The sequence below is a fragment of the Vicia villosa genome, linkage group LG3 (genome assembly GCF_029867415.1).
Source record: "Vicia villosa cultivar HV-30 ecotype Madison, WI linkage group LG3, Vvil1.0, whole genome shotgun sequence".
Classification (NCBI taxonomy): Eukaryota; Viridiplantae; Streptophyta; class Magnoliopsida; order Fabales; family Fabaceae; genus Vicia; species Vicia villosa.
The window spans coordinates 41,782,905-41,798,303 of record NC_081182.1 but is presented as its reverse complement, the minus strand read 5'-3'; the positions used below and the strand labels follow the sequence as shown (position 1 = coordinate 41,798,303).

At 31.7% G+C, this 15,399-nt stretch overlaps 1 protein-coding gene across 1 annotated transcript; it reads left to right on the top strand.

Annotated features, from left to right (window-relative positions):
* Nucleotides 1-2,004: 2,004 nt before the first annotated feature.
* LOC131655522 (putative F-box/FBD/LRR-repeat protein At4g00315) lies at nt 2,005-3,574 on the top strand. The gene is made up of 3 exons (XM_058925377.1): nt 2,005-2,710; nt 2,787-2,948; nt 3,022-3,574. Exons 1-3 carry the CDS (start codon nt 2,015-2,017, stop codon nt 3,286-3,288), a joined length of 1,125 nt encoding a protein of 374 aa, XP_058781360.1. The 5' UTR covers nt 2,005-2,014; the 3' UTR covers nt 3,289-3,574.
* Nucleotides 3,575-15,399: the final 11,825 nt, after the last annotated feature.

Sequence of the window (15,399 nt, the reverse complement as noted above, 5' to 3'; positions counted from 1 at the left end):
CCGTTATTTATAGAAGGGATCCCCAGCGCGTGACCGGACATGCGCCTAGCCTAGTCCTAACCTAGCAATCATTGTGCCGCAGTAGCTGCACGTGTCTCAAGGCACGCATGCGACGCCACCTCTCCATATCCCATCAACTGTTCATCTCCCCAAATGATGTTTATCCTCCTCGACAGCCAGTCTCCTCGAAACAAAAGTAAAACATATGAACGGGCAACGTCCCAGACTCTCCTTTAGATTAGAAACTACCCTTAAGTCATCACTCCCATGCTCGGAGCAACGACTTAGGGGCTGCTATTATGGACTAGACTGACAGCGAGGGACGGCCCAATCCATATCCTCTATGGGGCGGCCCAACGACCTAGGCCCAATCAATTAAAGGCAGAAGGAACATCACCTCCTCTGTCAGTTACCTAGCTTGTCACGATCCTGTCGACCAAATCGACTCTCTCATTTCTTGTTGAATACTTAGCTCCTCGGATCTCGCCCGTCGGACCCCGTGTCGATTAGGAACACCCTTCTCCTCGCCTGACAGCTAGTTTCGAGCAGTCTCTCGGGATTCCTAGGTTTACTCCTAAAATCCTGGCAGTCATGTGTTTTGGGTCTAAATCCACGATCTAGCCCAAAATGCAGACCAATGGCCATGCGCTGGGGGTATTATATAAACTCTCTCACTCGAGAGGGGAAGGTAACACAATTCTAAAATCCTAAAGACTAAACAGTATCTGTGCTCCTACTTACTTGATCGTCAGAGTTCCTTGCAGGTACACCCCATCCTCTTCATCATCAACACTATGCAAGACGTTCATGGCCCCTTTTCTAGTTCTGATCCTTAGGTCAGTACAATTTGAATAATCTGTAATTACTATTTATTAAAGGAAAAAATACATGTTAACTTCCTAATTTCTCCATATTTTTAAGGCTGCACTTAATAATAAATAATATATTAACAAAAATTAGTTTGACTTTTCAACTATTGCAACCAATCAGTTGCCATTTAACATTTGGCAAGATGTTTAACTAAGATAAAAAAAACATTTGTAATAATCAAATAGTCTCAATGGTTTTGATGATGACCAGAAAAACGTATAAGATGTTAATCCACCTTTTTAAGAGATGTATTGTCATAAAAAATGGAGATAAAATGGATCTATGTGATTGTAGATATAATATTTGTAACAATCAAATAGTCTCAATGGTTTTGAAGATGACAAGAAAAACATATTTTTATATGCTTTATGACTCCATACTACTTTCTTTCTCATCTCATTCCTTTTCACGAAATTGTCTTAGCGTATTAAGAGTGAAAAATATCAACGAGACATTTCTTATGTATTTTGGTGGTAGGGTATTTCTGTAATTAACGCAAGAGGAATTTATCTATTGTGAGAAGTTGTTATTTGATTTGTGAGCTTAGTCAATAAAATCTCTCATTTACTTCATGAGATTGTTCGTGAAAAATCTCCATTTGGTCAGTGAATTTCGTATGGTGAAAAAATATCATTTGATTCATGAGATTGTCGGTGAAAATCTCTATTTGGTTTGTGGACTAAGCCATGTGTAAAAAAGTTTGCGGGAATAACCTATGAAAAGCTCACATATATATAGTGGAAACTTATAAAAAATTACATGCGGTAAAAATTGCATGAAAAATCTTTAAAAAAAACAAAAATCATGCGATAAAAATATATGAAAAATTCAAAGAAAGAAAACTAAAAAACACATTAAAAACTTATACTTACTAGTCATAAATTGTAAACGCTTCATAATCTGTATGAAAAATGTGTAAAACACTAGAAGTTTTAAAAAAAATTGAAATTTAACAATAATTGTGAAATGTTAAAAAATTTCGAAGGAGTTGTGGGGCGTGTCAAGTTAAATTTGGGGTGTGACAATAAATTGTCTAACAAGAATTAGTTTTGTGGTTGAATAAATAATAATGGGCTTTTGGGCTTGTGCTTCTATAAATAAGAAGTCCCTTGAAATTGTTGTTGCAAACTCATCAACTGCTGCAATGTCACGGCTTCTACGACTTCGCACTAAAAGGAGAGAGGACAGGATAAGTGATTTGCCGGACGCACTTCTGGATCATATTCTCTCATTCCTTCCGACCAAAGACGCCATAGCCACAAGCATCCTTTCAAAACGTTGGAAACCAATCTGGCGCTCACAAGTCATCATCTACATGGACGACGAACCCTTTCCAGACTCTTTCGCCTTTCACCAATTCTTCAATTCCTTCATCACCCTGCGAGATAACACCCTCCCCATCCTCTCTTTCCACCTCAAATCTCGCCACCGCTTCTTCGATTTTGTTTATCCTGCAATTACAAGACACCTCGAAACCCTAATCGTCGATCTCTACCGCCCAAACAAAATGCCTTATATAGTTCTACGCACGAAAACCTTGTCGGTTCTCAAATTGAAGAGGACAATATTGAACCAAGAATTTCCATCGGTTGATCTTCCATCGCTCAAATTCCTTCACTTGGAAAATGTCACTTTCACACGCGTTGCAAATTTCCATAAACTTCTATCTGGCTGTCCCATTCTACAGGAGTTGGAAATTAGTGATTTAAGTGTACAGATCCGTTCTAAGTTGCCTCCTTTAGTTATTGCAATATCCAATTTGGTAAGAGCCAACATTTCTGGTGATAGTATGATTGGCCTTGCATGCCTTCATAATGTGGACCATCTCCACGTACAACTGGTATGTATTTTTCAAATGATACCGGTAATTTATCAGTTTAATTGTTTTGTACCAACATCTTTGTAACTCAATGCAGAACTGTTTGCCACCTATTATCGTGTTTTACAATTTAACCCGCCTGGAGCTTATATTCAACTTTCACCATGAACTATCGGCAGTTTCCAAATGGAGATGGCTCACAAAACTGCTTCAAAATACCCCCAACCTTCAAACTCTGATCATTCATGATCTCTTTAAGGTTTTAACATTGCTTTTTTTTTTTAAACTATACTCCTATTTGTTTTAAAAAACTTCTATTTTATATCATTCAGGTTGATGAAGAAGTACTAGAATGGGAGGACCCAGACATTGTTCCCGAATGCCTTTTATCTCATCTTACAACATGCTCACTTATTAATTACACCCTCGTAAAGTCTGAACTTCGATTTGCAAAATATATAATGCGGAATTCAAGACTACTAAACACCATCACAATTCAGAGTGCCAAATTCCTAGACACAAATGCAAAGCTTCAAATGTTAACAGAATTATCTTCTTGCCCAAGGATTTCACCCACATCTAAACTTTTTTTTATCTAAATGATTTCAGCCACAACTAAACTTTATTTATTCATTTATTTGAATGATATTTGATAGAGCATGTGTGCAATAGCAATCCTAAGCTTGTCACTCAATCTTCTTGGATGGTTTGTTTTTGTACAATAAATGCATCCGTTTAGCTTTTATGGGATATGTCAAAGACGTTGCCTATGAGGTGATAGGTAGAGAGAGTAAGTAAGTAGAAAGATGTATTTATGCTCTAGTATAACCTACGAAGTCCGGACTCGGACATGGAACACGACACGGATACGGACACGAGGACCTGTTAATATAGAAAACATAGGACATGGACACGGCTATATATATTTTATATATTAATATAATAATGCAATGTATGAGCATAATTTATAAAGAGTTTAAAACGGGAACCAAAATTTATATATATTTCAACTTAGTACTTTCAATAAAAAAAAAAACATAAATCCACCAAAACAAAATAATACAAATTATACGATAGTTACTCCATATTGATAAAACTTTAGATTGGAGAAGTGAAATATGAAAAGATAAAAACTCTATTATTTTTATAAATAAAAATATAATAATTATTGAGTTGGGCTTTTTTTTAATAAAAAAAAAATCTAAATTTTACGAGTTAGGTGTGTCCTTTATTTGAAACAAAGTGTCGTATCCGTGTCCGCTGCAATTAAATTATCTTTTTTCGTTGGACACTGCAAAAACGTGTCAGATACGTATCGTACGTGTGTCGTACGAGTATCCGTGTCCGACACAGCGACACGCCTTCTAAATGGCGTGTCGGCACTTCATAGAGTATAAATAACTCACAAGTTTCTTTGGTTGATAAAGAATTCCATAGGAAGTTGTGGGACCATTTGAGTTGGATAGCTTTCTAGAGATATATTTCTGTCGGTGTTAAAAGAGTTTTCTTCTTTACGAGACAACCATGTAACAATTACTACATAATCAACTAATGTTATTGTTGTAAGCATCAGCTGCTACACCAAGGTTGTCTTTTAAGAGCAGTCTAAGTAACTTGTTGAAAGAGGCACAGAGGTTTATCACGGGCTCTGAAAAATGCTGTGGAAGAAATTGCTCCAATAGATGTTTGTAGGAAGTCTGGACTCTCTCCCTCTATAACTTGCAGAAAGAAGCCTAAAGAGGTTTATAATGGACTCTAAAAGATGTTGATAGGAAATGAAAACGTTTTGGACTATCTTCCTCTGATAGAGTTGCTTTGGAAAACAATGAATGGAATTCAAGACGACAACATTTCATATTTTCAGCAGATGGGCAAGAACACCTCGCTTTTGTTTCAATTGTCGTGGAATGGATGCATAAAGGTGATTCTCTAAAAAAAGATAGCATAAGTTCATCTTTTAATGTCATGTTAGATATCACATTCAGAATGTATTGTTGTTGCATTGGCACTTCATAAAACTTTTTTTGACATTTCTAACTTCCAAAGCTCACATTTAGTTGCATCCATCATGGTTGGGAGTCAGTGGGCTTTGAAAATGAAGATCATTGTAGTTACTCGGTGACTTAAAAGAATTTATATGTATATATATATATATGGATTCAGTATATTATATCTTTTTGTTAGTTTGTGTTTTACCACTCGTTTTTAGATTTATAATATTCGGGGAAAGCTCTATGTTATCCGTGTATTTAGTGCTACTAAGCATAGCTCACACCAATAAAATTAATTGCATACAATTATATCAACATTAATGTTTACCTGGATTCCTTGTAATACAAGATCCAATTTAGGAGTTACATTCATTATATTGGTAACCTCTATTTGTAATCCAAGATGTCTAACATCAGCTTGCCGAAGCTGATGTTCGTTCGACTATGTCCGCTAAGATGATTGGTTCTCTGCTTTTATACAATTTGTTTAGCTGGTTTATGTTTTTAACCAAAATCTTAGTAACAGTCTTGGTTCTGGATGCTGTTGCATACAACTTAGTATTATGTTACAATCCTTTTGAACTGGTACAGTATTTCAGCCTTAGCACTCAAGTCCTATTTGGTTGGTGATTTACCAACTTGCCTCTGTTGAAGGAGGCTGATAAAATTAAACACTAACTTATTTTCCTCAGCTCTTGAAAAGAACAAAATGTTGTTTTATAATCTCCATTTTATGTTAAATATTCGTATTTGTTACCAATATAATGGCATGATCTATTTCTGTTTTACATGAATGGAAAATATTCAACGTATAATCTCGATTAAACAGATATGCCTAGAAACTAGTTTGTGTTGCATTTGAAAAAAAATTGTTTTGAAAAGTTTGTCAAGGTTCATGTTTGCCCGTTTCAACTATTAACATGTAGTTCTATTGCAGGACAGTTACATTCAACACAGAGAATAATTGTATACCGAGAAAGTGGTATAATTCTTATCATTGTATGTTGGATTGAACATTTTTTGTCATTACGTTGAAACTACTGTCCTTGAAAAAGTAAAAGAAAAACGTTGTTTGTGCTTGGACTGACCGAGTTAGATATCTTGGTTGCACTACAACTAACCGAGTTGAATCCGCACATGCGGCGTTGAAGAAATGGTTGGGTGATAGCAAAGGGGGATTTGGGTAGGGGATGAGACACCGTGAACCAAATGCTCCAAAATCAACATAAAGAAATTCAAACATTGTTTGGTCGGAGCAAGACGGTTGTGGAACACCGGTTTAAGGGTAAAAATCTCTACTCGCAATTGATTTACAATATATCTCGTGCCAGATTGAAAGTTCATGATTCCTATGCAAAGTCAACTGCGAAATAAGTGTCCGTCGAATAAAGTGGTCGGAGCAAGATATATTGTAAATCCCTATGCAAAGTCAACTGCGAAATAAGTGTCCGTCGAAGTGGATGTCATTCCTCGAGATGGGCCATCATATAGCAAGTGCGTACGACCGGGTGTGTGTTGATTTGACGAGATTTGGATTTTCGGAGACATTTTTTCCGCTTCATAGTCCCCCACCTTTAGACGCATTCGACCACATCATTTGTATCGGGTATCTAAGATCGCGCCACTTTGTGCAAGTTTTTTTGAAACCGGGTTGTCCTATTCCGGCTATGTCTTGTGAGTGGACGACACATCATACAAAAGAGACAGACACTTGGCCAGATCATTTTATTGAAAGAATGATGAAGTTCTAAGAAATGATGAAGCAAGAGAGGAAGGAAAATAGAGAGAAGTCGAAGAATTTACTGGTTTTAGATTTAAGCGCCAACGGGTCGTTCAGGGCATTTTAGATTAGACCAGATCTTTTTTATTTGTAATGACCGGATGTGTGTCATTTTTTGTATGTATTGTCGTCTAGAATGTAAAACCAAACCGATTCAATACATATATAATATACCTATATTTAATGTTGACAACGTTTATTTCATTCCCATTTAATTGTTGTCATTTGGTGCACTTGTGAAATTGGACAAAACAGACTGCACAAAATAGAATGCTTTTGTTCAGTTTCTACATAATTCGGAAGTACACTCCCGAAAATTTAATGCTTCAGGGCTTATTTCGAAAATGCATTTCCGAAACATCCACTGATAGCAAGATAAGATTTGTTGGGTCATTATTACTCCAAGAAGTCTATAAATAATGAAACTATACATTTTCATCAACATCAAGCCACAAAAAACAATGACACAAACCTACCCCCACCTTGCTTTTGTCTACTTCAGCAGTGGTTACCAGATGTCGTTCCAATTTAGGTTCTCGCGTGACACGCCATTCGCGGGATTGATACGAACGCTTAAATCTCTCTTTCAATACCCCGAAAATCAGAAGGTTGTCAAGCTTGAGTACCATTGGCCTTCACTTACCAACGAGGGAGACGTCCAGTTCACCCCATTTGAGGTCAAGAACGACGAAGATTTAGAGGTTATGTGGTCAACTTTTGATCGATATTCTTCGAAGGGTCCGATTGAGTTGGATGTTAAACTTCAAAGATTGGGAACCGACATTATCAAAATGTTGACCCATACTCAACTACCCGTGTTTAACAATATGTAACTTTAATTTCATGTTGATCTATCTTTGTAATTTCGATTATTTATAATAAATCGAAGCTTTGTTGGTTTGTTTTTGTTTTCTGCATCAGACAATATTTCGGACGTGCATCTCTGAAATATCCTAAGGGGTGATTTTGGATGTGCACATCCGAAGTCACTTTATTTCTGAAAAAAAGGTGACTTCGGAAGTGTATCTCCGAATGCACATTTTATTCTTTAGAAAAATGGTATTTTCGGAAGTGCATCTCCGAAATCACCTTTTTTTCCAGAAAAAGGTGCATTTATGGAATTTCGTCACGATTTGCTAAGAAGTCCGGAAGGTCTATAAAAAAATTGTCATATTTTTTTGTTGACAATGAAAGTATAATGTCAATCGGATGATAAACTAAATTTTACTCTTATTTGACAACTCCCGTTAATTATAATTGTCATATTTTTTGTTGACAATGAAAGTATAATGTCGATCGGATGATAAACTAAATTTTACTCTTATTTGACAACTCCCGTTAATTTTATTTTTTTTTATTTAGTACATCATTTATTTGCGTGACCTAAATGGTTAGAACATGTTTGATTTTATATTTTTTGGTAATAGTTTGATTTTATATTTTTCTCCAATATGTTTCAACAAGCGAATTTAACGTCAAAAGTGAAGAATTATGTTTATTAGTTTTTATTGTCATTCAACCCAAAGTCTATTGTCAAGGTATAATCCAATTAAATTTTAAAAGGCTTAATTGCAACTTTGTTCCTATATTTAATACTTTTTTATTTTGGTCCCCACAATTTAAAAACTACTATTTTAGTTATTTTTTTAAGTTTTTAGATTAACTTTGGTCCCCAACTGGATGTGTTTTGGTATGGCACTAGTAATAAACCCGTGCGTTTGCACGGGTTCCGGTACGGGAAACGCATTTGTTTCAGATGTATATTTTTTTAGAAAAATATTCGGTATCTGTGAAAAAAATAATTGAATGTGTAGAAAAATTTCTGGTACCCGTGAAAAAAATAATAATTGAATGTATAGAAAAATATTGGGTAGCTGTGAAAAAAATAATAATTGAATGTATAGAAAAAATTTCGGTATCTGTGAAAAAATAATAATCTAAATATGTAGAAAAATGTCTAATACCGGTAAAAAATAATAATTAAATATATAAAAAAATGTCTGGTACCCGTAAAAACATTTAGATCAATATGATTTTTTTAATACAAAATACAATTTTACTATAAAATATGTGAATAATAGAAGCTAAAGAAATGTAATAAAAAAATAGAAGAAAGCAAATATTAGAAGCAAATAGAAACTAAATATTTGTCTTTTTATGATGGAAGATTTTTAATATTTTAGATTATATTTGTGTTTCCAAGAAAAGAATAAAAAAAAATTTGGCAACTATTGATATTATCTTTTCAAACATTCCGAATTTATCGTCATACTACCATTTTTATTTATTACTATTAATTAAAAAATAATAATTTGAAATTATTGTTTCTAAACTATATAAATTGATACATGTATCTCTCTCATTTTTTCTCCATGCGCCTATCTCATGTCTCTTTCTTATCTCAGAGTGCGTACAACTGGAATACCTTGGATAACTGTTGAGTCCTATCTGCTAATGTTTTTTAAAATCTAAAAATACAAAAAAAAAAATAGATTTAAAAATAAACAATTTTTTAGTTGGTTTATAAAAAATAAATTATAGTTTTGTTCTTAACTTAAATAAAAGATAAATAATTTAAGTATATTATATTTATGTTTTTTTGAAAATGAAGAATTTTTCTTAAAATTATTATAGAAACTTAGTTAAATATGGAGATCTCTTCAAAACTTATTTTCTATTTATGTCTTATTTATATTTTCTATATAGACTATCTTTAATTTTCATATGATTTCATCTCTCCATCCAGGTGTCATCTCCTTATTAGTCTTACAGGATTTCATTCTTTTATATATATATATATATATATATATATATATATATATATATATATATATATATATATATATATATATATATATATATATATATATATATATATATATAATTTCATCTTCTATATATACCAATACTTACTATACAATTATGCACCCTTAGAAATCAAATCAACTTGCATACACACCTATATACAACTATCTATACCACTTTTCACAATACATAGTTTTATAGATTATCTTTCTATGTCATGTTTATAAAGTAAATGTCTAAATCAACACTCAGTATGTTGTACCTCACTTATTCCTTCTATGTCATATCCCTTCTATATCATTTTTATACAATTGTTTTGTAACATGTAATGACATAAAAAATAAAGAATTGTAAAAATACTTAGTCAGGTGTTTAAGGAAAGAGATAAAAAATTATATAAAATATTTTAAAAATTAATATACATAAAATTATTTAAAAAATTAAAGTACATAAAAATATTTCAATGAGCATTTAAAGCAGAGAAAATTAATGTAAACAATTGAAATATAAAAAAAGAATTAAGGAATTCAAATTCAAAATAAAATAAATTTTATAGTTGAGATTTTAATAAGCATTTAAATTTCTTAAAATATCATATCAACATTGACAAAACATCAATGCATAATCCTTAAATTAAAATAGTGAAGGATTCAAATTAAAATTGTTTACCTGTGAGAAAATTAAAATCGTATATTAACTATATATATTAAAAGTTATTAAAGAGAAGAGGAATAAGATTCTACTGTTTTCTAGTTAAATATAATTTGATTTTATAGATTTATAATTTTAACTATTAAAATTTACTTTGCCAACAAAAAGACAAAAAATAAACTATGAGAAGTCCATATCTATATTTATAAAAAAAAACATATATACAACACCTAAATAAAAAATAAGAGAAAAATAAAACCAAACTTACATTTTTCATTTTCTACCACACCCGTTCTTTTTTTTTTTTTTAAGAGATCCAAAATAAACAAAAAAAAATCAATTTTCTTACCATTTCTTCCCCCAACAAACACAAAAAATTGAAATCTCAAACAATAACCAGACAAATCAAATTAAAATTTTTATAATGACCAATGAGTTTTTGAAACAGATCTGAAAAAATCAAAAGATCTGAAGGAGAAACCCACCACTTGGATAAATTGAAGGGAAGAACATCATAGGAGCAGCATGTCGGGTTTTCGAAATAGATCTCAAAAAATTATATGAAATATGTTATGTTGCAATGGTTTTGAGAGAGATGAAGATTTGATTGAAGAAGTATAGGAGAGAAATGAAAACAAAATAGAAAGCAGATTGATAAGGTTATGAGGTTACAACATGTTTTGAGGTAGAAGAAGAGAGAGATGGAAGTCTGAACATAGGTATAGTAGGGAAAGAAAAAATTGTTGGGAAACATAGGATGTTTAATTTTTTTATCTAAAAATAAAGCATGCATTGGAGTTCCACCGTAAAAAAGGAAGAGTAGAATCAGAGCTTTCAAAACGAAAGACGCAGAGGTTCAAGACGGAGGAAGGTGGAAGATGGGTTAGAGAAATAACAAAAATGGTAGACTTGGATAGCAAAGAGAGTAGTTTGAGGTAATGAAATGAAAAGACTGGAGGTTGAGTAGGGGAAACACTATATTTGTGTTTTCAAGAAAGAGAGAAATAATATTTGAAAATTGGAAAAGTTTTGGGTTTGTTGAAAAACAAAGAAAAGAAAACAGATAGCACAACATAGCAGATAGAAAACAGAAAAGCAAAGAAACAAAATAGATAGCATAGGAATGAGAAGTAGAAAAGGAAAAATCAAAGAAGGTATCCACGTGGCTCATTTAGGAAGCAAAGGGGCATAATTGTATTTTTCAGACCATTAAACTTTCTTATATTGTAGATGACATTATTGTTGATGATGTGTCAGTTCCATGTCACTCAAATATTACTATAATTCGTTTCATTTTATTTCATTATTAATTTTAATGTTTATTTTATGCAAATAATGTTTAATAATATTAATATTTATAGAAAACCCTACTTCCCGTATTTATCCCCACTCTCACTGCTGCAGCGCCTCTATGAGATAAAAACGTATTTCCATCTTCTTCTTCAGTCTCCGAATCCAACGCCATTACTTGTATTTTCATCTCCTTCTTCGTCAATTTTCCTATCTTCTTCGTAGTACCACCAAGTATATCTGAAACAAATTTCTCCTCTGCATCAACAAGTTCGTCAGGTACAAGAAGAAGAGGGAGTATGTAACACATCCGAATCACTTTCCTCATCACTATTCGGTGGAGTATGTAGCACATCTGAATCACTTGTCATCAGAAATATCATGCATCATTGAAGGTTTTTTTGTTGTAACCATAGGGAGAATAATCTACCAATCAACAACAACATGATCTAATTCCAACTCTTCTAAGTCAGCTTCATCATCCTCACTACTAATGTTATAATTTGGACCTGTTTCACTATCTTCTTCATTGACCTCCACATTTTCTTCTATACTAACTTCTTCATTAGTACCCTCTATATAATCTTCTTCACTAACTTCTTCATTAGTAACATTTTTCTCTACATTTGCTCCCTCACAATTAACCTCGACGTTTTCCTCTACATTTGCTCCCTCACCCTTAACCTCCACATTCTCCTCAACATTTACGCCATCACCATTAGCCTCCACATTATCCTAAAAAATAACATCATCAATAGAAATTTCTTCAACTTTGTGTTCAACATAGATGTCAATGAGTTTAAATCCTCTAACATCTTTCACTAACCTTAACACGTCGTTATCGCTATTTAGAGGCCGAAGTCCACGTGAAAAGGAAAAGTTGGGGTTCCAATACCATAAGCACTTTAGGTTACAATATCCTTCAGCTTTGACCATGTCTTTAATTTTCATATAGGACAGAAAATCCACATCCTAGTCCCAATCCATTTCAGTAACAAGCTCACCAACATATAACTTCACTGGATTATCTACAAAACGACCCCGATGATGTAACCTAAGTCTGACAAGTTGGGTGTCGGGTGGCCTGCAATAGAACATGACATATTAAAAAACAATACAACATTTTTAGGGACCACAATCAGACATTTCAACATTTTTAAGGACCACAACAATTTCAATGAAACTGGGACCAGACAAACAAAACGCAGAAATAAATGGGGGACTCAACTCATTGAAATGTTGCGCATGAACATATGCCAAAAATTGATTCAGAAAAAGCAAAAGAAGTAACGTTTCTATCCATATCAGAAAACGAAACAGAAACCCGAAAGAAGCAAGCGACGATGGATAGACTTACCTCGAAACGTAACTTGGGTCTGCCATATAATCGACTCTAAAAATGAAATGCAGAAATGCGTGTCTTCTTCGTGGTGATTAATTGTAGGCGCCTTGATTGTGTTACTTAGGGTTCATCGTGTTATTTATGTGTGTTTCTCAGTAAACCTAATTTTATGTTCTTCATTGGTGAAGGATGTGATAATTTGTTTGGTATTTTTAATTCACTTATGTTATATTTAATTGGTAAAATATAATAACATAAATATTATTTTAATATTTAATAGAATAAATATTACATGCCAGATTAACAAAAAATACGCCATGTCACTGAAAATAGACACCAGATTAAAAGGGGACTAAAATTAATCTGAAAATTTAAAAAAGAGGCTAAAATAATGGTTTTTATAATGGGAGACCAAAACCAAAAAACGTGCTAAATATGAGGGTTAAAATTGCAAATAATCCATTTTAAAAATAAGTATATGTAAGTTTTTTTTTAGATATTTTCTTACAACACTTAATTTTGAAAATAAGTGTATAAATATTAAGATTTTTTTTTAAAAGACAAAACACTAATTATATCATATAGAAAAGAGACACAAGCTATGTCACTAATACATCCCTGATCATAACAAATACAAGACACATGTAAATTACTATCACTAAACAAATAACACATGCTACATTCAAACCTTGTTATCTAACCACCCCAATACGCGTATCACCACAACCTAGCTACCTTACATGACAAAACAACATAAACAGAACTGATTATTAGAAAATCTACATATAATCCCAGCAACAAATAGCTTACTCTACTTTTGTTTTATCAAAATTGAATTTCTCTTTAAAAAATAATTTATACTAAACTTATGATTTAAGTATAAACAATAAATTTTCCTTAAATAAAAGTATACACACTAAATTGATACACTAAAAAAAATTCCTCATCAATTAAAATATGGGATAAATTTAAATTAGATTTCATGTAATTATGGTGGGATGACTATTTACTAGAAATATTGGAGTTGTTTTTTTAGATGAGCATCATATGTTCACTTCTCATTTCTTTTTGTCAAAATAATTGTTTTTTTCTCTTGGTCTTTCCTATGAAAATAAACTTTTATAAATTTATGTTTTATGGATTTAAATCTTATTCATGTGAGATAGAAAACCTCGTATTTATATGTTTGTTTCCGATTTTTTTAGACAAACATCATATGTTCACTTATCATTCTTTTTTGTCAAAATAATTGTTTTTTCTCTTGGTCTTTCCTATGAAAATAAACTTTTATAAATTTATGTTTTATGGATTTAAATCTTATTCATGTGAGATAGAAAACCTATTCATATGTTTGTTTCCGATTTTATCAAATTATGTGTGAATATTTTTAATTCTTAGAAATAAGATTTACTCGTAAATTTTTTATTTTTCTTTTTCACACAAAAAAAGTTAAAATTTTTACGGTTTTATGAACATATTTAATAGATAATCATGCATAAATTTTCACTCCCAATTATTTTAGCTCATTTAAGTATTTTTAAAAATTATAGTTAAATATATTTTATAAATGTTTTTGAAAAATCTAATTTTTTTCATAGTGTAGTTATTATTGTTTTATGTATTAAATCATTATTCTACTTAATTTCTTTAGAGAACTCATTTAAAATATTTAGTTTGAGTATTTGGCTCATATATTAAAACTATTGTTTTCTTAATTACAATAATATCAAATTTTAAGTTCTTGCATAGAGAAATTTTTTGCGGATTTTAATTTTTTTTAATTAGATCAAATATATAGATATATTTCTAAATAATAATAATTGAAGATAAAAATTCTGTCTATTTCATACTTTTATTACGATAAGAATAATTATCACTTTTACTGTTTATCTCAAAATAATCCACGTACCTATATTTTATTCATCTCGAAACATAATCCGCGTACCTATATTTTATTCATCTCGAAACAAATCCAAGTATTCACGGTTCAAATTTAATCCCTACACATTTCGATTAATCAAGCGTCTTCTAGATTTCTTGCCATGTACTCTTCAAGAGATTCATACAAAATACAACAAAGAAATCAAACAAAAAATCGATTTTATGCAGCATGTAAAACTTTGATTGCAAACCTACCAACGAGATTCCAAAAAGCACACTGCGACACGACATAGATGCTCTATCGATAATTTCAAAAATACAGATATAAAATTAACAATAGGTGTTTGATATTATGTTCCTTTGAATTCTTGCAATTGCTTTGTATGTTAGATTAATTATTTAATTAATCAAATATGGATTGAAATAATTAATTATGTTATGGTCAATATTATTAAACACTAATTATAGATGAATTTTGGCTGCCTGAATGGACCGTGATGGTTGGACCATTCACTTAAGCCCAATGAGAGATCTTTGCCCTCAACGGTTTAACTATTTAAGTATTGTCCCATTAAACGATTAATATACTGAGAAACCCTAAACGGCAATAAGGGTGAGGGTAGTAATTCTCTCATACTCAGTTAAATCTATCAATTTAAGCGTTGTCCCATTAAACGATTAATATTAATATACTGAGAAATACTAAACGACAATGAGGATAGTAATATTCTCTCATACTCAATTAAATTTATCAATTGGTATCAGAGCTATTCAAGTACTCTCTTGTAAGGTACTTATTTATACAAATTATCGACGAATTTCCAGACTTGGTTCAGAATAAAGTACTTATATTTATTGAAATTTTAAATTGGGGTTTGTAAACTAATAGGGCTTTTATAGCCATTAGCAATCTTTTGTGAATATATGTCAAAATCTGATTCATGGTTTTATTATACATAATGTATATTAC

Coding starts and splice junctions, on each gene's coding strand:
- LOC131655522 (XM_058925377.1), top strand. CDS start 2,015: ATGTCACGGCTTCTACGACTTCGCACTAAAAGGAGAGAGGACAGGATA. Junction 2,711..2,786: donor ACCATCTCCACGTACAACTG/GTATGTATTTTT, acceptor AACTCAATGCAG/AACTGTTTGCCACCTATTAT. Junction 2,949..3,021: donor TCATTCATGATCTCTTTAAG/GTTTTAACATTG, acceptor TATATCATTCAG/GTTGATGAAGAAGTACTAGA.